Source organism: Curcuma longa, chromosome 12, assembly GCF_044706935.1.
Source record: "Curcuma longa cultivar G26 ecotype Majalengka, Jawa Barat chromosome 12, ITB_CL_G26_1.1, whole genome shotgun sequence".
Classification (NCBI taxonomy): domain Eukaryota; kingdom Viridiplantae; phylum Streptophyta; class Magnoliopsida; order Zingiberales; family Zingiberaceae; genus Curcuma; species Curcuma longa.
In genome coordinates, this window is record NC_133872.1 from 1,110,253 (window position 1) to 1,135,380 (window position 25,128).

The window sequence follows — 25,128 nt, forward strand, 5'->3', positions numbered from 1 at the left end:
AACACATCCACTTGTATCTCATTAGTCATCCTCTACTGACATCCATCTATCATCTATCTGTCCATCCCTTAGCCTCCCCAACTCCTCCATAACTCCTCCAAGATGGTGAGCAGACTCACTCCGTCCCATCATATGACAAATTTTAGGCGGGTTGGTCCATCCCACCATGAATTGATCCAGTTGACAGTATCTCACATTTCTGCTGACTTTATCTTTCAGACCAACATTGATTTGACCATCAAAGAGGCCACATCAATAACACTAGCTCCTCCTGATGTGCTTGGATTCACAGGCCTCCAAAGGACGATCGAAGTCTCTACTCCGAAGTGAAGGGAGAAGAGAAGTCCTAGTGAAAGAAAAAGCACAGCATCTGTTATAATTTTAAATGCCTTTTTTTCTTTTTCATTAAAGAAGTAAGTTTTATTTTGTGAGCATTCACTAGAACATATAGAATAACTCTCGTAAGGTTCCAAACGTCCCTCACGTCTCAAAAAAGAAAAAAAAGGAAATGTTTATCTTTGAATTTTGTTTTTGGTACAATTTTGGAGACAACTTTGTAATTCGTCGCATGCAATCACAATTCTTTTTAAATGTTAGCGTATAATTTTATTTATATATTTGAAACAATATACATATATAGATTGTTATATAGTATAAATCGGAATCTTTTTTTTTATTAGCTGCAAGTCTCTCGAATTTACAACTGTATCAGCGCACGATTTGCCGACTTATAACACTCCCGTTATAAATTCATGCCAGCCTAAGCCGCGTCTTCTTCTTCGGTCCAAATACTTAAAAGCTATGAGTTGTGACAATAAATTGCTTATGAGTTGAAATTAATACTTGTTTTATGAGGAAATTTGAAGAAAGAAAGAGCATGTTTCAATTCAAGAGATCTAGCTACTGCTCATTATGCATTTTGTAGCTTATGTTTTTAAATTGCTAGGGAAACCAAAAACGAGTTCCTCTTCATCAGCTAAGATCAATTAATCCTGTTCCAGAGAGTTAGATATCTAAATTATCAAAAATAATAATAATAATAACCTTTTACAAGAACAGCAAATGCAGGTGAAAAATCTTCCTTTTTAAACCAAAACAAAGAAATGGAGTAACCTTCCCGTTTCTAACCAAATCGTCAAATCTTCACAAAAAGCAGAAACTTAAGCTATTTGCTGTAGCTTACTCAGTATACAAACAAGAGTCACATGACATCTTCTAGCCTATGACTTGTAAAATGATTGCGAAGAGGATTAAATATTATTATTAAAATAAAAACCTCTGAAATTTGAGTAAGCTACAGATTAGAGTCCTGGAGGCTATGTACACACATAGAGGGGATATGTAATATTTACATATCTACACTTACTGTAGGTATCAAATCAGTAGGTTTGATGGATAGTTCTGAGGTGTGAATAGCACTCATCACTGGTTTTGAAGTAATCCAGGCACACCCAGCAAATGTGCCGTCCACACCTACACTCAACGTGGTTGCAGCCATCAGTCTTCTCGATTGTCCACCCACAGCCCGGGCAGTTGCTTACATTTTCTTTTTCCTTGACCCATTCAGCCAGTGAGAAGTCTGGGTCCTCCTTGTATTCCATGTATACGTCGCAGGAAATGAAAGGATGGTACTCAAGATTGCACTTCCTGCATGTCTCGGCAGTGCAAGCGCCACAGACGAAAGGCCCAACCTCATCATCCAGACGGGCAACACGATACACTCCAGGGCAGTCGGGCGTCGGACAGAAGCGATAAGCACCATCACTGGATATCACAAATGCGCTCAATGACGCTTTGAATAGCTCTTCCAGCTTCTCTGATGATAATAAAGATTTGAGGTCTATCAGCAGGATTAGCTCCTTGCACCCCTCTTTGGTGCAGCAAAGGGGGAAACCATCACGTGATCTCATGGTAGTTTCACATTGATCCAACAAACAAGATCGACAGAAAGTGTGACCACAAGCTTCAAGTTTGTAAGGATCCTCCAGCTCACACAAGCATATGGGGCATGAAGATTCCAATGACCTCTCAATTACACCATTTTGATCAATAGTCAATGCCAACTCAGTGATCAAGTCCTGAACCCTCTGCTTTTGATCCTTGGTTCCACGTACAGAGAGGATATGGCGTCGGATATTGAGAGTTAACTCAACCTCAGGCATATCGTCCTTCAGCCCTTGCAGATCTGTTCCAAACCTGTGGACCACCTCTTTCATCAAGTTTGGTGGGAGCTTACGCCCATGAAGATGGATCTCTAGTTGCTGGTTCCCATGGAGATCAAGTAACAAACGAACCAACTTATGCTCAGCAGCAGATACTTCCCTTGGTGGACCTAAAACTCTGATGTTTAAGTTATGCCGGTCACATAAAATATGAATTCCCATTTCCTGCTCGAGAGCTTTTATGCATGTCATGCCATCACGAGACCAGACAAGCTGTAGGACTGCCGGGGTGAGGCTTGGGTGAGAAATTATTTTGCCTCTTATCAACTGCTCCAGAGGTCTCCTTAAATCTGCAATGGTTTTTGTGGCATTTGCTGATATCTTTATACGATAAGAACCATTATCATTCTTCTCTAACTTATATAATACACCTGACAAAAGAACAACCAGCTAAGAACTTAAAATGATAGGCACATACAATTTAATAAAATGGTCAAAACTTAGAACAATAGGTATTATTCACTTGAGTAAGATTGTGTGACAGAATGTAATTGCACTAGCACAAAAAGTAAATAAACAACTATTTGGCACAGCTTATCCAAGCCATAGAAACAAGCAAACAACCATTTGTTCATCTCGATAGACCAAAAAAAAGTACAAGTTATAATTTAGATGTAAGTGGGTTCCAACCGATGCCAAAATGAGGACTGACTCTGGACCAAAAATAAAACATTTAAATAAAAATCAGACTAAAACAGCAAGTTACAATTCCAAATTAATGAACATATACAACTTGTACAACTGGCAACTAGAGATGTAAAAAAAGCTTCAACCACTCAACGTTTTATGAGAATCAAATATCTGAAAAGATGGCAAAGGAACAAAGACTAATCGGTTATTTATCCATTGAAAATAGGAAATAGACAAATCATCACCTTTTTTACAAAAATGAACTGAATTATAAGACAATCTATTCAAAAATTACAAGGAATATGTGGTTGAAAAAAAATGGTATGTAAATTGTTATCTTTTGATGATGATGAATTGTTGATTGTTCTTTCTGCAGCTTCCAAGCATGAGAAATCTAGAAGGTTGCAGAGGATATTAAAAGTCACTGACAAAATTTTTCCATGTCCACGATGCATTAATATCTGAAGTAGCAATGGGTTGTAGAAGTTCTTTAAAAAGATGCAGATAAGAACCATATCGAGGTTTTGCATGAGGAAATTATCATCCAATTAAGATCATCATCTTCCTCATAGCTGTGTTAGTCTCAACTATTTGAGATTGACTTAAGCTATTTGAAAATATCCAGATAATTTACATCAGTATCATCCAACTAAGATGAATAGATATTGTGAATGGGTGCAAGAGGCCAATACAAATTAGACCTGCAACTATAATGATGCAGGAGGGCAATATTTGGTAACAGAGGCACATGTGCTATCGCCTAGTTCATGCAGGAAAGATCTTGTATACAACAACTCCTGTCTACAAGTTTATAACAGACCTTTTGGAAGCTCAGAAATTTGGCTTTTGGAAGGTGCAAGTTGAAAAGATGCTGCTAATCTTGTTGAACCCTGGTGAGCTAAGCATCTCGTTAGAGTCATATAATGTGAAATAAGATATCTTGTAGTTAAGTAACCATTGCATACCATAATTCAGTTTGCATCTATAGAGATTGCATTGTTAGTCCACTGGTCACTAACTTCCATAGGATTTCTAGAAAAGAACATTCTTAGCCAACTATCCTTCCTAGGATTTTCTGTTGATATCATCTGTTTTAATTGCTCTACAAGCTCACTGAGTTTTTTTAATAGAAAGATGCATTATGGAATTTGAAGTTCATTAAACATCCAATTAGAAAAAGCTTCATCTCCACAATGTTACAATTATGGAGATTTTTATCACAATCTCATTAACTAATCATACTGCTGTCATGCCTTTAGATTGCATTATAGAGTGATGAAAACAATGCTCTTACAATCACAAAGCAACAAAGCCAAGGAAATGCAGATGCACATGGATATAAAGTGAAAAAAGACTGTCATCAAGTAGAAATACAAATATACCTTTGTGACGCCTGAAACTTTCCAGTAGTGAATCCAGATTTTTCCAGATAACAGCATAAACATGTGAAGGGAAACACAAAGAACTATGAAATACATGTTGGCATTGAATCTTCTGCCACGAGAGACAAGGAGGCAGCACTTTCCCTTGGATGTGTTCCAAAGCTTTAGCAGCCTCAAGATGCAGACTTCCATCAAATGTAATCATAGCTCTTGTATCTGAATCCTGGGGTGCAGGTCTGAAGATTTCGACACGGAAACTATTGTCAGAGAAATGCTTTTTAGGCATAAAAGGATAAATTTCCTTGATAAGTGCTTCTTCAAAGGTGGAAGTTGGCAGGTCAGTAATTACTTCTGCTCTCAAAAGGCGAATGTTGAAGATTTTCCTCTTTGTCAGACTTAGAAAAGCATCATAAAGTTCAGCTTCTGATACATCTCTGGGAATTCCTCTAACAAACACACAGTTTGGGTATTTCTCACTGACCTGAAGATCAATGTATCTGCCTCCAATTGCTAAAGAAAAGCAGTCCTCAACAACATATTCAGCCTCTCCAGGTGCACATGTAACAAGTGCACTTCCCCTACTGGGCTTCCTTGGCCAACAAACCTTTACTCTAACTGCAGAAAAAGGTTTGCTCTTCTGATCAGCTGTCCTAATTGGGAGGGCTTTTAGGATAGACCCACCAAACTCTAGCGTATTCAACTTGTTAATAGCATCTTCAGCCATGTCAGGAGAAAGGAATGTTATCCTTCCCCACTTAGTTGCATCTGCTCCTTCTTGTCCAGTTCCCACATACTTATGGTAGTTAGCTATTCTACAGTCGCAGTTCTCAACCATCATTAGAAGTTCCTTATCATCTAGAGCAAGTGAATTTGGATGTAGTATTTCCACTGATAAAAATCGGTTTTCAAGTTCTAGATGCTTAATTTCAGCACCAGAGCCAAAGAGAGCCAAAGAAGAACTATCTGACCGGCCTGGAAATAAACATTTCTCAATGCACTCATTTTTTAGCAGTCTTGTTTCATACTCCATGGCATCCTTAACAAAAATAGACACCTCCTCCATATCTTTTTTTGAGGCATATATATGAACCTCATTTTTAACAAAGTCAATATAGATACTAATACGGTTGTCCGAACAAGCATTTTGAAGATGTGAAACCACCCTCTGTAAGTTTTGGTTTAGCTTTCCACGAAATCTTCGAAGAATGTTATTGCTAACTCCAGTAATCACATTCATCTGCATCCTACGACTTTCAAGCTGGTAGACATCAAAAAGAGGAGGCTGAATCATGAGTAGATCACCAAGGTCCACAGCAGTTACACAAACTAAGTAATCATTAGATAATGACAATATCTCCCCAAATACCACCCAATCGGGCTTTCTCCCATATGCTAGCAAAGAGCTTGATGGATGAAGTTCAATGCATTGACCAGTTAAAGCCACTTCATAACCAAGTTGATCACGTCCAGAGAACATTGCAACATTCTCTGAAAGGGAAGAAAGAATGACTTTCTTCAGCGATTTATCATAGGCATTAGGTTTATCAGGATTCCACAGCCAATAACTAGGAATGATAATATTGAGCTCATGTTGGAGACAACTTTCCAATTCTGATATAGCTTCCTTACATCTCCTCATTGACTTTGCATTGATGCTATTTTGCCAACACCAGTTCCTACTTTCTCGTTCAGCCTCCCATGTTCTATAAACTGAGAGAAGAGTGAACAGGTCTCCGTCATGATGGCAGAATCGAACCCTAAGACAATCAGCTTTATGTTTCTCCTCTTCGCTTCCCACCCTACAAAATATGCTGCTAGCATTAGCCATTACAGCAGCAAGGACAACACCCTCTTTCCTCAAACCACAGTCAAAGCAGTCAAGAATTATTTTTCCCAACCGCGGTTCAATGCCCAATTTCATCAAATATTGACCGGTCTCTGTAAGGTCAAAGACCTCACCTTTCCGTGTGACAGCACCTAAATGTATTAGATTCTGAATTGCTATTTCAACTGCCCTAGGGCACGGAGCATCAACAAACTCAAAGTCATCAACATTCTTAATGCCCAAAGCAAGGATTCTCAAAACAGCAGTACCAAGGTGGACTTTCCTGATTTCAGGTTCCTGATGCATTTTCATTGCATGAAAATCAGACTCTGAATAGAGTCTGTAACACTTGCCAGGTTCTGTTCGACCTGCTCGGCCAGCTCGTTGGTTAGCAGAACTTTGGCTGACTGTACTGACCTTGAGCACATTAGTCCCAGTGCTAGGTTCAAACCTGCTCTCTTTAACCATTCCAGAATCAACAACGTATTTAACACCTTTGATAGTAAGAGATGTCTCAGCAATATTCGTGCAGAAAATAACTTTTCTCTTGCTGGGGTAATCCTGAAAAACTTTTCTTTGCTCTTCAACAGAAAGTTTTCCATGCATAGGCATTACCAAAGCAGTAGGATCAGTAAAGGCTTCGCAAGCCCATTCTACTTCAATCTGAGAAGTCAAAAATGCTAGGATGGCACCATCTTCTTCTGTCTTGTGAATATAACTTACCATTTTTAAGACATCCGAGACATATGAAGCACATTTTCCAGAGGGGACATTTATATTAGTAGAACCATAAGGGCTAGCAGATACATCAGCTACATATTTGATTTCCACAGGAAAATTTCTTCCCATAACATAATAGGTTCTGCAACCACAAAAATAATCTGAGAATTTGGTTGCATCAGCTGTTGCAGACATTATTATAAGCTGCAATTCTGGCCTCTTAAGCAGCTCCTTTTTAATCAATGCCAGAAGAAGATCAGTGTTCAAACTTCTTTCATGAGCTTCATCTATAATAATGCATGAAATGCCATCCCAACTAGTACCATTCATAAAGTGCTGAAGGAGACAGTGGTCTGTCATAAAAATTATACCTGATTTAAATTCTTGAAAGGGTGAAAAACTGGGATAAGAAAGCACAAAGCTGTTAGGATAACACCCATTGGCTTCCTCTCCAACCCTTTGTGCCAATGAGTTTGCCGCGATTTTGCGAGGCTGCGTGCAAACAACAGCTTTCTGAGCAGCAAATCCTGAATCAGCAAGAAACTGTGCCAATTGAGTACTCTTTCCTGAGCCAGTCTCTCCAATCAAGACTATGACCTGTTAAAAGGAAGAAAAAACATGCACTGACAAAGAATTCCATGATTCTAAAGATACTATATTGTAAAGAAGACCTCGGAAAGCATAAATGTAACAGAAATCCTAGAAGTCGCAAGAACATAATGCAGCATAGCTAAAATAAGAGTCAATAGTGTATTCATTGAACAATCAGAAAACCAAAATTAGCACTAGCTGTGCAGGATAAGAATAAAATCATCACCCAAGCTAGCAGCTCAAGATAATGTTGTGCATGCAGAAGACATAGCTAAAGAACTTACTCTGTGACAATGACCCTATTGGATCGAAGGACAACAATGCCTCCAGTTAACTTCAATGAGCAAAGAAAACAAGTTTATCTTCAAACACACACACACACACTCGAAAAGGTCTAAACAAAAAAAGGTAATTGGTGACTGAAAGAACTCGGATGAATCTTCCTCCCAAATTTAAAGTGAATCACCCAGTCAAATCTTTTGCCAATATGTTGATCAACACTGTCAAAAGAAGTTGTTCCACTTGCCAGTTGTCATTCATTCATAAGCACTAATAATTCCCCTATTCCAGAAGCTTACCAAGGCACAATATTAGGAAACCTTTAGTGTTAGAAAACCAAAGGTTGTGAACTTCATGATTATCCTCCCAATGGTGTCTACTAGCTACTGATGCATTGAAAATATTCATACAATATATAGTTAATTCTATGGCTATCCGGCAACACTGGTCTCACCATCTCAGAGGTGTGCTAATCAATTGTATAGCATCCAGCATCAACAATTTCAGAGGAAGTATAGCTTGTCATGGGGTCCATGAAATAATAAAGTCAGAAAGAGGATGCATTCTCCTCAGATTAATGCTTGGCTCACAGACTCCACCATTAATTAATCTTGTCAGCCTTCTTTTTCAAAGATCATAGTCATGTGAGTAAAGATATTTCATCGGCCACATTGATGCCAGACACCTATTTTGCCAAGGTGATGGAAGGACAGCTGTGATGCAAGCAAGGAAGCTACATCAGTTGATGATCCTCCAGCAGAGTGAGAGGCAACTGAGCAATTTAGGGCTGCTGACCATACACTAGGGACCAATGCCAGGCGCGACTTTTTTGGGAAGAGTGCTATGGGGGTTCAAAAGGCTGGGAAATGTTGACGACAGGCACAATTTGAATATCTGCTATGCATGTTATGGCTGGACAACTGTCAACATTGCCCACAGCTACGAACCACTGAAGTTGTATGCAGTTACGAACCACTGAAGCTACTCAATTGGACCTCAGATTTGCATTAACACAGTGTTCAGGATGTTAGGACATAGATTAGGTTTGCCCATACACTATCGTACACCTTTTTTGGATCAAAAAAAATCTAGCATGACCTGTTCCACATATTAATTAAAAATGCATAAGCTGTAAGTTTAGAGGATCCTTTACATATCTTCCAAGTTACTTCAGCAGCCTAAATTAGGAATTGCAACTAGCAATGCAAGTGCAACTAACTAGATGGCACTTGCAAGCGAGGTTTTAAGTATCTTCCCATACCAGAGTAGAATAATACAATATCAATACCATGCCAAAATCCAAAACACTTGCTAACATGAGTGGATCTTGGGCTCAAAGGGCAATTTCACCCACTGGACCGGACTCAAAGATATTATTAAAGATAATGTGTATTTCTAGATTGAACTCAAAAAATAATTATTGACGACATTTAATATATCTCTTAGCAACTGCCCAACTTCAATATTTGAAGGCATAATCTAATTTTATTTTAGCAATTAATATCACTACCCATCTCACATTTTTTGACAAATATTTTTTTATCTTTTTTTTAAAATCTTTTTATAGTTTATTCTTCATGATCATTTACCTTCATTATACAAGTACAATGCATTTCAAAGTATTCAACTAATAGCATCATCTTTAGATTTATTAAGATTAGTATTTTGTTTAATGCTTATGTCAATCAATTTTGCCCCCACTCGGGTCTTAGATCCTCATCAAGCCGAGGTGATTTTAACATAGTTTTACTCCGTTAATCTCCTTCCACATGGCTTGTATAGTTCCAAAAAAATTTACATAGCAATTTGCTAGAAGATTAAATTAAATTTTTGAGCAAACAAGTTTAAACAATATGATAAACATCCAAACTAATAAGAAATATATACATACACACATACATATACCAAGGTTTTAGGCAATAGGTGGTTAGCCCACTCCATAGCACCTATGTGGTAGGTGGGTGCTGAATTAATCAACATTCAAACCCATTTTTTAATGAACCCGTCTAGATCGCCTAGGCCATCTAGGCAGGCAACAGTTTGGAAAATGTGTGTGAACTTAAACAGCATTAAAATGAATTAATAAGAAAATGTAATAATTTGTAACTATTAATTTGTTTATGCTCGTTTGATTGATGTAGGATGATAAGTTATGATAATCTACTTTATTGCTCTATTTAATTTTTTTTTTTAAATGATATGCCTTATACATATTAATTAATAACTCATAACTAATATGTAATATCAATTCTGTTAAATTAGATAAACTTACAAGTTATAAGATTTAAATCAATAAACTAACTAATAAACCTGCTTAATACCCTCATTGTAACCTATAGTGACATCAATAATTTGCTTAAATGATAATCTGTTTGATTATTTCTAAGTTATGAAAACTGGATTATATATTTTTTTATTTATAACCCTAAGTTATAGCCTACTAGTGCCCACCCACATCCCACATACCTCCTCCCATCTTTTGTTGAAGTTGAAGCATTTTGTGACCTGTCTTTTACCATCCCTTCCAAAGCTCAAGCTGCACCCTCTTCAGCCTTGCTCACACTTCTTCCTTGCCTTCCAATATTGATGCTTGCTTTCCCTTCTCCACATTCAAAGCTTCTTCTCCATCTTTTCAGAATCAAATTCTCTATCTTGACCTTGTCATGCAAGATAGTGTCAATACCTCTCAGTACGACCATTTCAAGCCAGTATTGTCCCTCTTTTGGGAGGAAGCAAAAATAGCCAAACTCCTTTCTATGAAAGATCGTCAACATAAACAAGGTCAGTTTAACAATAGCCTCCCACCATCCCCTCCCTTTTCCTTCCATTGGGTCACTCCAAATAATCAAAGTAATGAACCTCAATTCGCATCTGCTTCCACAGATTTGATCTGCTTGCTCCAAAAAAGAACAGCCTTAAATTTGATGGAACTAGCAACCAGGGGCGGAGCCAGGATTTTTACCGAGGGGGGGCCATTTTTTAGAGAGCATGCATGGGACAAATTTCGGAATGCCTGTGGAGTTCAATTCACTAGTGACGCTAGAGTGTCATATCAGAACTCACCTTTGCTTTAAAAAAAATAATAAATCTCAATCAGTCTTACGGACTCAATCGCTGGGGTAGCCGGTCCGATTCTACGAAAATTTTTCACCGACCACCAGGATAAATCGGAAAGCGCATACGGTAGCTAATCCAGATGGCCAGCATCTTTTGATTGCGTTCCCGAGAAAAATTCCTGCAAATACGCCGTAGCTGGGGATCGAACTGTGGGTCCCTGAGTCACAACCCGGATGTGCTTTTCAGATTTATCTGGTGGTTAATATGTGGGATCCGACTATTCATCTCCCGATTAGGATTGTAAAATTCAGATATCTCAATTAAAATAATAATAATAATAGTAATACCAACCGGGCCTATTAATGTATAGATTAAGCCCAAATGCAATGGGCATGCATGCCTTATTATATTCCACATGCAGCTTGCATCTCTTTTAGAGCATGCATGTGACAAGTTGGTGGACACGAGCAATTCCACATATTCCACATATTCTTTTTCACTCGAGCAATTGTAGGTAGTAAAGTACCGGCTTCATTTCATCTCCTCAAACCATTATACCTAGGATTTTTGCCCAGGGGCAGGGGGGGCGACCGCCCCCAGGCGCCCCCCCTGTGGCTCCGCCCATGCTAGCAACTAACAAGCTTCTTAGTGGTTAGATTTCAGATATATGTTAAATACTCAACCAATTTTAATTTAATTATTTTAGTAGCTGAGGAACTTGAACAAAATATAGATATAGGGGCATGCCAACAAAACTGCAGTAAAAAGGAAATCTACTTTTAACTACATTGGGGAAGACTGGAAGAATAAAGTCAATAAGATAATATGCCATTTCATTTTCCATTCCGACCTTATTAATTGTGTAAATTGAGATTACAACATTGATCACATAGACCAACAGCCATCAATAAGTGGGAAACATAGCAATGTTGCTGTTGATGTACCGTAGGATATTGAGAAGCTCTCAATCAGTAAAAATAATACCAGCATCCCATTGTACACTATCTGGCAATCCTATTGGTTGCTCTACATTAAGGGGGTAAACAATGGTAGGTCAGATAAAAAAAAAATTGCCAAAGTGAAGTACAAGAAGGAACAAAGCAGAGATTAAGAAAACAAGGTTGCAGCTGAGATGGAAACAAACTTCAGATAAATGCCTATAGATCAAAAGCCTTATCTAGTCAATAGTCTGCCAAAAAATAGTGTCAAGAGTAAGGTTATCAGATTCCTTTAAACTATCCGTCTGAGAATCAATGCGACCATTAGCAAAAGAATAAACCTGAAAGTTATGTGAGAAAATATAGAAGAATGCTTAGTGAGAGAAAAATTAATGATTCATATTATCCACTAAAATTGAATATGCAACAAATGAAGATACACGACGAATAGTTAGATACAATTACATCATTGATATTTTCCTTTTGTTATTATTTTTTCATTTGCAGTTTAATAAAGGAGCATTCTATGATCTAGATGGGGACTGCTAATGGATCAAATTTCCTATAAAAAGTCATATAGCTGCTATCAATTGCTCGGTAACCATCACTGTGGTACAGTTCAAGCAGATAGTCTTAAAACAACGAAAAAATAATAACAAAAAATGACAAGCTAGAATAATTACCTGATTGGAAAAAATACACGAAAGAATTTCCCTTCTGCATCCATAGATAGGTAACCCATCCTCTAACCTTCGGCACTCCCTCATCATTAGTCCATGAATTTGGTTCCAGTCTAACTTATCTCTAAGACAAAAAATTTCAAATTGTCCATCCCGACAGTTCGTCTCTTCATGCAAATCAGAGCGAATGTCGTCTAGTTGCTCCCCAAGTTTAGCAAGAAGACAGCCCATGGCAGCCCGGAACTCCCGTAGCTGATCCCTTAGCTGCTTTCTCTCGCTCAGGAGTCTAACCCTCTCCTCCCTCAGTTCATTAAACCTCCGAAGCTTAATAAGCTTATTACGATTTGTCAGCAGCTCTGAAATATTATTAATCTTCATTGAGAGCTCGTTTATCTTCTGCTCAGAAAACCGCACTCCTCTATAATAAAGAAGTCCTCTAATGTGACCGCAAAATAGAGCCTTCAATAGAACCTCCTCCTCGGATTTATCATAGAACGGAGCGCCGGGGTCGACTTCAATGAGAGGGGTGAGGAGGTGGGCGCCATCGAGGCGGCGGCCCCATAAGAAGAGAGTGGCGTCAAGGGCGTCGGCGTAGCGTTTGTAGGAGAGACGCCCGACGACGGGGCCTCTGGAGTAGATGGGGGGAACGTCTGGAGGGGAGGGAGTGGAGGAGATGAGCTCTTTGATGTCGGATAAAGACACGGCCTTGCGTACGCTGGGAGTCGAGCAATAGAGAACGACGGCGAAGGGTGGGCGAAGCCAATTCGGTTTGCTCGGCGGCCGACGAACCAGCCACGGCGGAGGGCCCTCCATTCGACGATCAGGGAAATCGGCACGGCTCATCTATCGTCCTTCGAAGAAGTCGACGTCGGCAGTCGGCAGTCGGCAGTCGGAGCCGGTGAACCCTAGAGGGAGGGAGACGAGAAAAGTAGGGTTTTTTAATCATAGTTTTTTTCGTCAGACTTATTACCCAGTATATATGCTTGGGCTTAAAAAGTCCTCGAAATGCCCTTATTTGTCGCGTTAAACGAAGGGCCAAGTTTCGGTTAAATCAAAACAGATTTTGAATAAATTTTCAAAATCTTTTGAGTATCCATATTTTAAATTATATTTTTTCCTAAAATAATCATCATTTAAATCCCATAAGTAATAGTTAATTAAATATAAAATTACTATGAAAAATATATTTATATAAATTTTATTCCCCTGATTATCCCAGACAGCATCCAGCGATAGCAGACCTAACGTGGAGGATCTGTACGAAGAGGCGAAAGGAGTGATTGAGCGCTCCCGCACTAGTTTTGCCTGTGTCCTTGCATCGTACCGGATTGGGAGAAGGGCCCCACACGAGCCTGTTCCTCCAGAGTAGCAGTTCGAACACGCTAGTTATGCTCAATTTGTGAATCAGTAAAGTTATTAATAAAAATGATTTATTCTAGAAGATTTTGCGATTACATTTTTTTCAATTTGTAATTTCGCTAGCTTTCTAAAAAGTTAAAAGACTTTTTGAAAGAAGTTTTATCTTTGTCTCCACCGCCCACGAAACTTTGTCTTTATCCACGTAGACGTCGGAATGCAACTTATTATTTTAAACATGATGTTGATCAAACTTTATTATTAAATTCAATTTGTGAACATGATGTTCCGATCAATACATCATACATCATGCGGAATGAATGATTAAATCATCATCATCGATTCATAAATTATTCATGCTCTTCAAAAATAATCACTATTTAAAAAATGAAAAAAATATGCAAAGCATTTAAAAAGAAAATTAATTTTAAAAAAAATAGAATGATACAATGGGTGGGTCTTGACAAACTACTCCAACGCTCAAATTAAGATTTTACGTAAGAAAAACGTTTAATGACTTGGAGAAATTAGGATTTATATATATGTCTACTTATGCCCCTAGGTATTAACATCTTTTATAGAGTTTCTCCGAAATATTAACATCTATTTTAGGAAATATTATGAGATACTAATTTAGAAGGATCAATTTTTATTGTTTTAGAAATATTTTCTTTTTTTTTGGAAGGAATAGTCTTGGGATCCCTTATTTTGCAAGTTGATCATCTCTTGAAATTAAGCAGAGGCTAAGGTTAAGGTGTAGCACGTGATGCCGAAGTAATGTCGAACAAACTCAGAAGTTTGAGCAAAAGTCGCCATAAGATGTCGAGAGCATGCTGAGAATAGAGCTTGAGGTTGAGCTCGAAACTGATGAAGTTGGCACGAGATGTGGGAGGTATGTCAAGGTCGGAGCTGAGGTCGACTCTGAAACTGAAGAAGTCAGCATGAGGTACCGAGACTGAAACCTGAGGTCAGACTCGAAGTTGATAAAGTCGGCTCGAGATGCAAGAGGCATGTCGAGGTCGGAGCTTGAGGTTGGCCCCGAAACCTAATAAGTCGGCACGAGATGTGGAAGGCATGCCAAGATCAGACTCGAAGTTGATGAAGTCGGCTTGAGATGCAAGAGACATGCTGCCTTGAGGTCGGCTCCAAAAGCTGAAGAGGTCGGTACGAGATGTGGAAGACATATCGTAGCTAAAGCCTGAGGTCAGACCCGGATCCAGGAAGAAGTTTGAAAGTCGAGAACTCCATCTGTAATTAAGCAACTCTACTTTTTTTACATTTCTCTAAACCTCCTCTTCTTTATTTTAAAACTACGGAACTATCCTGGATTATCACGTGATAAGCATCGAATCCCTGATAGACTCCACCGGATCACATGATATAACAGTTTAATATTCGCCGTTATTTGATGGATTTTTATTTTTGATATAACCATAAAAATCACAGAAGATGATTCAATTTGCAACTATAGTTATTTGAAATCATCTAATTACTATAAAAAAAAACAAAAGTGTTTTTTCTCACGTTTTAAATTTTTAATATTAGAAATGATCAAAATATAATTAACATTAAAATAATATAGTAGTGACATGCAAATAATTATAGAAATCTATTAGAGTAACTTTACAAAGTTACAAAGGAATTTAATTCCACATTTACCATTATTTTTCTAAAAAAAAACAAAACAAATGCAATCGACTAATCCTATCAAAATGTTCATGCAATGCATGCCTTCTTCACCACGTGAACCATAAAGATGTCAAGGAATTCAGCCAAAATATTTATCTAACGAATGGATGGGAATGGGAGTTCTGCTTTTTGGTCTCTGGCGATTCAAAGTCGTTCTTCAGCTTCATGGATTCCTAATTTTGAGGCCCTGACCATGAACTTGCAATGCATGAACCTGGTGCTTCTTTCATGTGCTAATGAGGGCGACGTTCAGCTGAGATCCACGAGCTTCTTGTCGAAGAATCCAAAGCATAATCGATTCAAAGTGTCTCTGGTTGCTATGCTACAATTCTAGTTCTCGCCAAAAACAGACCAACAGCTAATGCACTTCCAAAGAAAGCGTGCAATCGCACACAATAGTATTTTGCCATGAAAATCTTGATTTTATCCTGCATTTCAAATGAATTGTTGTAACAAAAACGAATTGAAGAAGAATTCGCAGTGGTGTTGCTGGGACTGATGCTTACATTGTGGTTTTTCTCAACAAAGTCAATAACTAGCTTTCCCATCGGGATGGTCAGAGCTGCGAGGAGCTAAAAGAACAGACAAAGTAAGGACGAATTAGATATTTAAAAAATATATAGAATAAAATTTTTCAACAATGGAAATGAAAGGTTACTTACGCAGGTTAATGGAAGAACTTTGCATAAACTGAAAGCCATCAAAAGAATATAAAGTGAAATGACACCATATTTCACCACTTCAGAACCACCTCTCGTACCAATTCTAACCTATTGTACATTTATTCACAGAGAAAGCCTCACGAAAATATCACCAAGAATTTAGAACATAAGTGGCTTATAATATGGAGAGATATTTAGAAGATAACATACCAATGGGGACATCTTACCCACAGCAAGATCTTCATCAATCTGGAAGCATTTGAAGACTTAGTTTGTACACTATATAAGCAAAAGGCTAATAGAAAGGAGGTACAAATAAGGATTACAAACCTGGTGAAAATGACTGCAAAAAAGAATCAGTGTGGTAGTTAAACCAACAAGGAAAGATGATGCTAATACCGTACTTGTTAGAGGAAGAGAGTTTATTCCACTGAAAAAAATAATATTATCTGGTTCAACTCAAATTGTCTGTATAACAAAGAAACATGCAACAGCAAGTTAATGATAGAATGAATTACTTAGATAGGTTTTTACAGCTGCTAGAGAAGTAGAACGAGGTTGTGGCAAATGGACCAAATGCTGCAAAGCATAATGGTTCTCCCAGTCCAAGGTAACTCAGTCGAAAAGGGGGGCACTACAACAATAAGAGATTATACTATTACTACAATCATACTAGTCTGTTATATTACAATGTAAGAAAAGGTAAACTACAGGTAGCTTTACTTTGTAAAGACATAGACCTAGAATAATGTCCTATATTGATATCCTGGATACCTGATAAACGTACCCACAAAGGATTGCAAATGTCACTAACAGAATGAAGTGGAAATTTCCTGCATCCGCACACGCCCAGAAAAGACCCATAAAGCCCAGAACAAGCGATGTAATTGCAGCAAACTGGGTCACTCCACGACTATTTCACATATGTATAACAGCAAGATTGTTAAGTCATTTTCGTACAGACAATGAAGTGTGGAACAACTGTGAGAGTACCTGCCAAGTATGTTGACAACAGATTCTTTTTTGTTTCTATCTGCCCCGGTATCAAAATCATAAACATCATTGCTGCATGCAAAATGAAACAAAACATTAGCCTCCAATACAACAAGAAAAGGAAGACAGATGGTTTTATATTGTTGTTAGAGATTGGTAGTATTTGAACCCTGAACTTCCTGCTCCAATATCATGTTGGATTGGCCATCCACTAATCCAAAAGCTCAAGATATTAGAAAAGGGACCAATTTTATATTTATATATAGGACTACCACACTTGTTTATGAGGGACTAATGAGCGTTAAGCATACTATTTTCAACAGAATAAGGCATGCTGCAGCTACCTCAAATTGAGCCAGGTGATGACAAGAACTGATGCAGACAGAAGTATCAGATAACGCTTTGCAAAAAATAGGCCTGTTTGATGGTAAGCTGCGGCAGTACCTACCTGGTGAGTCGTGACAAGAAATCACAAGAATCAGAGGATACAAGCAGAACATGTAAAAGATTGTGAATTTGTGATACTGAAAAAATAATAAAATATGATAGCACAGCACAACTAATATGCCCTAACTACTACATCTATTTTATTTTTATTTCTTGCATTTTTGCTACAAAAGGAAATACTACATCTCTAACCTTAGCATATTTCTGCCTTACTGAAGTATTTTATTTGAGTTTGAAGCCTTAATTAGGCAAAAATGATTTCCATGTTCCAACATTTAGATGAAAATTGTTAAGAGGAGTAGGATGTGAGAGGAACAGACATAACTTTGCCCTTTAGGATCACATCTCGAAAAAGAGGATTTTTAATCTTAAATACCCAAAAATCTCTCACTTAGGTGCCTTGGCATTATGGGTTCTATTGGACTCTCTTAGGCTTCAACATGATATTAGAGTCATAAACTCATATATGGTCATAAACTAAGTACAATGTTATCGCGTAGATACATGGCATGTTATTTTTTTTCATTGATAACCCTCACATCATTTCTAGTTGTAGGTATTAAAGATTTACAAGACATCCTCCTAGCAGGTGAAAATGAATAACCCACGTGGTGATCTTTCACATAGTTTATGATCACGTAATATTTAAAAGTATCCCTTTGCCTACTTCCAGTAGCAGATATGTTTTATGGTGAGAATGGCTTGGATTGAATTTGTATAGCCATCAAAATGATGTTTTCCACTCTAGATATTGTATACAAGCCTAATTGGAAATATTTCAATAGCCATCAAAATGATGTTTTCCACTCTAGATATTGTTTATACAATTTGGGTGTCATTATGAAAAATATATATATACATTTTAGTCAAAATTGCAGAATTTTAATTTACTGTTTTCACTTTCAACACCAGTTCTCGCATTTTTCTAAAAATTATCTTTTTCAAATCGAGAACAAAAAGTAAAAAATTCCACTCCAAATGTAGCCTAAAACTCCACTCGTTAATCCCCTATCCCCAAAACAAGTTGTTTCTACATAAGAGACGTTTATGAGCAGTGCAAGGCTGCACCTATGAGTGCAATGTGTAGCTTATGAGTTATCCAGGTGGCCCTGGAGGTGCATCATGCTGCCTTGTTGGCACATTTTAAATTTTCATGTGCAAACATGATCTAGGTGAAGCAATGTCTCAATTGTCTAATCCAAAATGATTGATTTAATCCAAGAGCTCCAATTGTAGCCCAACAGATGCAGTCCAATCCTCAGAGCCAATTGAATGAGCATGAATTAGTCAGTAAACTGCTCATAGTATAAGTCGTGCAAATAATTTGGAATTCAACTGAATTCGACAGCTTCTCTTATGCAACATATCATTATCTTTTCGCTCTTCAAACAAAATCAGATAATCAAATTTATGCATTTTCAGCTGTGGATGTCAAATTCTTGTTTCTCGTTAAGGTGGATCATGGATCCACTTCAACGGCGAACGCATCAGGGCAAGGATCTCATTGGATCCCAGAGGATAATTGTTGGACTTGGTTAGGAAAGCAACTACTCATTTATTGCAGTTGCTATATTTTCCTCTTTTTTTTTGGCAGATGCAATTGCCACATCTCAATGAAACAAATCTAAATCCATCAACCAATGACTTTTTTTCAACAAGGCTAAAAACACATTGCTAAATAGTTTTGATCCCTAATACAATAAATTCTAAGCTAAAGCGATGCCATATAAATGAATTTAAAAAGATTACTACTCCTCGTGAATTGTGATTTCATATGGCCATAGATAATCATACCGCATGAGTTTCAACATGTCACTCGCATAGAGAAGAGAACATCAAACTTCAAATATATAGTTCGTTTGTCTGAGCGTCAGCATAGAAAATCATATCAATCTTTTATTCGAAGAAAAAGAAGGGATGGTAGATATCCCAAAACTTCATTTATTCTGTGTTTATTTGGGTTGAAAAGAAACATGAATCTTTTATTTTTTAAATTATTTCATTTCTCAGTTTCCTTTTCTTCCAGTAACGAAACTGCCAAATAACAAAACTCTCTCAATCTCGAGCATGCTTGATGTCGAACCCATTACCCATTAAAATAAATAAATAAGTAAATCATTCAAAAAGAAAGAGTTACTCTAATCGCAAACCCAAACCGAGGAAGCGACGAGCAGCTCACCGTGAGAGGGACGAGGGCGACGGAATAGATGGGTAACTTGGCGGCCCGCCACAGCAGCGTTGCCCTCGAGAAGCCATCTCCATCGCCTCCAGAGAATGCTTTTGTAGCAAACCTAGGGTTCAGAGGGCGGAGCGTCCTCCTCGCTGAAACAGCCCCTCTGCTCCCCCTTGGGGATGGGGCAGCGGTGGGTCTCCGGAAGACGAGTGGAGTGAGAGTAGCCGTGTGGAGGGAAGGAGAAGAAAGGGCGGATGCTGGCGTAAGAGCGGCAGGAGCCATCTTTCGCTAGTACATCCTGCTGCTGGCGAGGCGAGCGACCACGAAACCTGTGGCTGCTACGAGACCGGCAGAGGCGATAACGGTCCGCGGAATCACCACGACGCAGATAAGGCTTTGTGGGGCCACATCGAATGGGATTCTTAAGCGAGGTCCAATAGCAATTTTAGGAGCACAACACTTATATAATATCAATTTAAATATTTTAAAATATACTTTTCATATGAAAATAATAAATTCAAATATCTTTCTGGATATGACGTCATGTCATAGTTTTGATAAAATATCGCACTTTTAACAGGAACGATAGTTCGCTACAAATAGAAGCTAAGTCACGAACAAGAAACAGAGTTACCGACTAACTGAGGAAAGAATGAGTTGAACGCCCCAAACAAACAATGACGCAAACTAAACGAAGCTAACAGAGTACGTACCTATACTTGGATCATCCAACACTCAATCTCTGTTCAACAGTAATCCCTTTCCTCCTCATCTACCAACACGAGATGTTCCTTTCTTCCTCACTCAATCATCATCCTTGTCTTCTCGTTCATCTCCCTCTCTCTCTGTATATATATATATATGATATCAGTGATCCTCTCCATCAATTCGCATGGCTTCCTCCACCCTTCTTTCCCTGTTCCTCCTCCTCCTCTTAAATTTCCTGTACCCATCCGAATGCGCTGCATCGAGAAAGCTCACCGCCGTCTACCATCCACCCGCCACCGTCCTCACTTTCCACAATGGGGCCCTCCTCGAGGGTTCCATCCCCGTCTCCATTCTTTGGTACGGTCGCTTTTCTCCCTCCCAACGCGCCATCGTCGCTGACTTCCTCCTCTCCCTCACTCCCCCGCACCGCCCCAGCACCTTCGCCGCCGCCGCTCACACTGTAGCCCGCTGGTGGCGCACCGTCGACCTCTACCTCCAGAAGGCCGGGAGACGACGCACCCGCGTCCTCTTCGCCAATCAGGTCCTCGACGAAGCCTGCTCCCTCGGCCGGCGGCTGAGCCGGCGCCAGATCGCGGACCTCGCCCGCGGCCTGGGAGTCATGCCGGGCGGCGTCGCTCTCGTGCTCACGGCTGCGGACGTGGCGGTCGACGGGTTCTGCTCCTCCGCGTGCGGCTTGCACAGCTCGATCGGCCAGGAGCCGAACCGAGCCGCCTACATATGGGTTGGGGATTCCGCCGCCCAGTGTCCGGGTCAATGCGCCTGGCCATTCCACGAGCCTGTTTACGGCCCTACCGGGCCGGTCCTCCGTGCGCCTAACCTGGACGTTGGGCTGGACGGCATTGTCATCAACTTGGCCACGCTGCTCGCTGGCGCCGTCACCAACCCATACGGCGGCGGCTACTTCGAGGGCCACCCCGCAATGCCGGTCGAGGTAGGCGCCGCCTGTGCGGGTGTGTACGGCCAGGGAGCGTACCCTGGCTACGCCGGGAAATTGAGAATGGATCTGAAGACGAGGGGGAGTTATAATGTGGAAGGAGAGAAGGGGAGGAAGTATTTGGTGCCGGCTTTGCTGAACCCTATTAGTCATTCTTGCTCGGTCACCGCTTGATGATTGATTTTGTGTTCAGTTGCGCCGAACTCGTTTGTATATTATATCAAGAACATCACGAACGTTAATGTTCCACAAATCTTCTTTTACAAACCGGTTAGATTGCAAATCTTAAATAAAACGATGCATCTAATAATAACGGGGGGAAAGTAAATAGGACATCCAAGGGTGCAATCGTGCATGGAATTGAATTCACGACAGTGATCGCTTCCTCGTCTGCATCAAGCTGACGACCAGCTTATCGAGATCGGTGGTGGAGGAGCCACCAGGGCCGACAGCATCCCTAGCCTTCGCCTTCCACTCGGCCGCCCTGCGCTTCAATTCTTCATCCGCCATTACGGTTCGCACGCAGCGCTCCACCTCCTCCTGCGTCACCTCGCCGGAAATCTCCACGCCTATACGCCACGTGGCGCATAAGTACCGGCAGTTGGTCTGCTGCTCGGCGAAAAAGGGCCAGCATACGATGGGCCTGCCTTCGACCACGCTCTCTAGCGTCGAGTTCCACCCGCAATGCGACAGGAACGCCGCAGTCGCTGGATGAGCTAAAACCCTCTGCTGGTCGCACCACCCCACCACCGCACCCCGATCCCCCACTTTCGCCGCCATCTCCTTCACTATCGCCGCAGCATCGCCATCCAGCAACAGATCCGGCCGCACCGCCCACAGGAACCGGTGCCGGCTTCGAGCCAGGCCCCAGGCAAACTCTTTCAACTGCGACGTCGTGACCACCGTGATGCTGCCGAAGTTTACGAGGAGGACGGAGGCGTCGGGCTGAGCATCCAGCCACCGGAGGCAATCCGCGTCCTCCTTCCAGAGGGAGGAGGAGACGGGGGAGGAGGGGAGCGGGCCGATGGCGTAGAGGTTGGGGTACTTGGAACGGATCGCAGCGAGCACTGGACCCTCAAGAGCGGCGAATGTGTTGAAGATGAAGCCAGCGCATCGAGGGGCGTCTACGGTGGCACGGCGGACAATAACATTAAGCACGACGTCATCAGGGTCAGTGGTGCGGACGAAGGTGGGGAAATCTCGAAGCCGGAGGTTCTCCAGGCCGGGGATCCAGTCAACGGGAGTGTCCAGGTATCCGTTGGTCAAGAAGCTTTCGTCTGCTAGCTCGTAAATAATTGCAAAATAAATTCTCTTAATTATTTTGTTTTCTTTTTCCAGTCTATTTCTTTAATTCGATTAAATTTTGTACCTTTGAGAGGCGTGTAGCCTCTGCTGATAAGGTCCGGATAGTGAAGGTAGCTCCAGCCTCCACAGGCGCTGTGCGTGAAGAAGAAGAACACAGGCACGCCGAAGTCCTCGTCGACGGTGAACCCCATCCCTCCGTCGGAGACGATGCTTGTCACCGGCGGCACATCAGGCGCGCGGCCGAGGCGGGTCATGAGGTCCCTGAAGGGAGCGAGGCACGTGGAGCGCACGGACAAGATCAACGCCGGGACGTCCTGCGTCACGTCCTGCTTGTCCGAAGGCGGCGGAGGGAGGCCGTCGGGGATGGTCTCAACGCGGAAGGATGGACCGGCGGCGGCGGCCCAGTCGTGGCCCCGGGACCGGGCCAGCCGGCTGGCGTTGTACTCGGTGAGGACGAAGGTGACGTGGAAGCCGCGAGCGAGGAGGAGGGTGGCCAGGCGCAGGAACGGGGTGATGTGGCCCTGCGCTGGAATAGGGACCAGCACGGCGTGGGGTTTGGGTTCGGCCGCAGTCACTGAAGCCATGGATTTTTAGGTTTTGCCAGATAAGATGTTCTGCTACTCTTTGGAGAAAAAAAAACACTCACACAAGAAGCGCGACAAAAGTTGTAATAATCAAAAAAAAAAAAAAAAAAAAAAAAGAGCTCAGATTTATCAAATCGTGAGATAGATATTTGATATTATTTTATAAAAAAATAGAAAGACATCTTATCTGAATTCTCTTTGATCGCGTGGTAGATCCTTACTCGGTCCACGTATAGTCGAGTGGCATGATCAGAACTTATCGATATAGTCTTTACATGACGTGCCAAATTCCACTGGCTAAGCTGAATTGAGCGGTCCGACTGACTCCGACTTCTTGAGCAATTTGACTGACGGAGCTGGCTTGATCGGTCAAGTCATTGACTTTCGACTTCTACAGTTTGATTTCTCTAAGCCTACTCCATCAGTCAAGTCATTGACTTTTCGAGCAGTCTGACCGCCAGAGCCGACTAATTGAGTCATTGATCTTTCAACTTCTAGAACAGTTTGACTGCCCGAGCCTACTTGATTAGTCGAGTCATTTTAATTGACCTCCTGACTTTCAGAACAGTCTGATTGACTAAGCCTACTTGACTAGTCAAGTCATTGACCTCCCAACTTCCCTATCGAGCTGATCTGCCAAATCGACTTCTCGAGCAATGTCAAGTTTGTCCGATCTCTCAACTTGCTGAGTCAACAAGACCGAATCCTTTGATCCAATCAAATTCTATTAACTGTGTTCGATCGGGCATGAATGGACATGAGATATGATCCCCACTTTCCCATTTTCTCTTCCCCATTCTCTCATATGTTTCTTCTCTGCCTCTCCATGATCTCCTTGGATACATTACAAAGGTCAAGTATATGATCAAGTAGGAGCGCTCTCTAACTCAACCTCTAGTATTACTTTGTCTCTTTTTCATCAAAATCACATGATGACATAAGCATCAAAGTGATTTTGCTGGGTAACTCCCAATGAGCCCTTTGATTTTTATTACTCTATATATACAGATTCGGCTTTGTCACAAGAAGACCCTTGAGGAAGAATTAATTTTACACCGTAACAATTTTAATTTCTATATTATTATAACAGTTATGATTGGTGCTATATCGTATAATAGCTAATATATATTATTATAGTATTGTAACTGTTATACCTATTTTAAAACAATTTTGATCGAATTAAAATAATTTCAATAAAATTTAAATAATTTTGAACCAGTTAATAAATAGTATATTGATATGGTAGTGTCCATGATTTAAAATTTAGACTTCAAAATTTTAACATTTAGAATTTAAAATTTAGAATTAAAGATTTTAAGATACATTGTATCGTAGCTAATTAATAATTTTTATAATTATTTTAAATGATTTTTTTATAATTTAAAGTAATTTTAACAAAATTAATTAATTTTGATTAAGTTGATAAATAATATTTTAATATAATAGTATTTTATGTATAAGAATTTTGATTAAAATAAAATAATTAATATTTTAAGTTGATAAATTATATTTTAATATAATAACATTTTGTGTATAAGAATTTTGATTAAGATGAAATAAATAATTTTTTATGTTTGTAATAATTATTACAGTAGCGCTCATGAAAGTAAAGTTAATCTCCAAAAATAAAAAGTCCTTTTGACGTTTTTTTGAAAAAAAAAACATCCATCTAATAATTTGATAAATTATAACGCTCTTTTGATCTTTACCCTTAAATACATAAATCTAATACACCATTAGCATGATAAAATGAATATAAATAGAATTGTAAGGGAGTCATGCAATATGTTTTACTATGAAAGGAAATACTAATTAAACAAACCTGTAAAACACATCTCATTTGGTCTCTTACAAGTAATTAAGTTTAGCGCTTAAAAACGTCTTTTTAGCAATAAACGCACGCACGACAAAAAAACAAGCCTACAAAGTCAG

At 39.9% G+C, this 25,128-nt stretch overlaps 4 protein-coding genes across 4 annotated transcripts; 1 reads left to right on the forward strand and 3 right to left on the reverse strand.

Moving 5' to 3' along the window:
* Positions 1 to 1,142: 1,142 nt before the first annotated feature.
* LOC141843158 (ATP-dependent RNA helicase DEAH12, chloroplastic-like) lies at positions 1,143 to 13,211 on the reverse strand. Its single transcript, XM_074731190.1, has 3 exons — positions 12,328 to 13,211; positions 4,235 to 7,376; positions 1,143 to 2,593 (listed from the first exon to the last, which is right to left on the reverse strand). The coding sequence occupies exons 1-3, from the start codon at positions 13,165 to 13,167 to the stop codon at positions 1,380 to 1,382; spliced, it is 5,196 nt and encodes a 1,731-aa protein (XP_074587291.1). The 5' UTR covers positions 13,168 to 13,211; the 3' UTR covers positions 1,143 to 1,379.
* Positions 13,212 to 15,270: 2,059 nt separating this feature from the next.
* On the reverse strand, positions 15,271 to 20,001 carry LOC141843348 (2-carboxy-1,4-naphthoquinone phytyltransferase, chloroplastic). The gene is made up of 10 exons (XM_074731429.1): positions 19,651 to 20,001; positions 17,369 to 17,472; positions 17,025 to 17,096; positions 16,806 to 16,944; positions 16,550 to 16,665; positions 16,362 to 16,461; positions 16,242 to 16,280; positions 16,032 to 16,139; positions 15,876 to 15,941; positions 15,271 to 15,797 (listed from the first exon to the last, which is right to left on the reverse strand). Exons 1-10 carry the CDS (start codon positions 19,924 to 19,926, stop codon positions 15,687 to 15,689), a joined length of 1,131 nt encoding a protein of 376 aa, XP_074587530.1. The 5' UTR covers positions 19,927 to 20,001; the 3' UTR covers positions 15,271 to 15,686.
* Positions 20,002 to 20,536: 535 nt separating this feature from the next.
* LOC141843539 (protein PHOSPHATE-INDUCED 1-like) lies at positions 20,537 to 21,481 on the forward strand. Its single transcript, XM_074731595.1, has one exon. The coding sequence runs from the start codon at positions 20,537 to 20,539 to the stop codon at positions 21,479 to 21,481; it is 945 nt and encodes a 314-aa protein (XP_074587696.1).
* A 28-nt stretch (positions 21,482 to 21,509) lies between these two features.
* LOC141843314 (linamarin synthase 1-like) lies at positions 21,510 to 23,249 on the reverse strand. The gene is made up of 2 exons (XM_074731383.1): positions 22,677 to 23,249; positions 21,510 to 22,584 (listed from the first exon to the last, which is right to left on the reverse strand). Exons 1-2 carry the CDS (start codon positions 23,194 to 23,196, stop codon positions 21,674 to 21,676), a joined length of 1,431 nt encoding a protein of 476 aa, XP_074587484.1. The 5' UTR covers positions 23,197 to 23,249; the 3' UTR covers positions 21,510 to 21,673.
* Between the last annotated feature and the right edge of the window lie 1,879 nt (positions 23,250 to 25,128).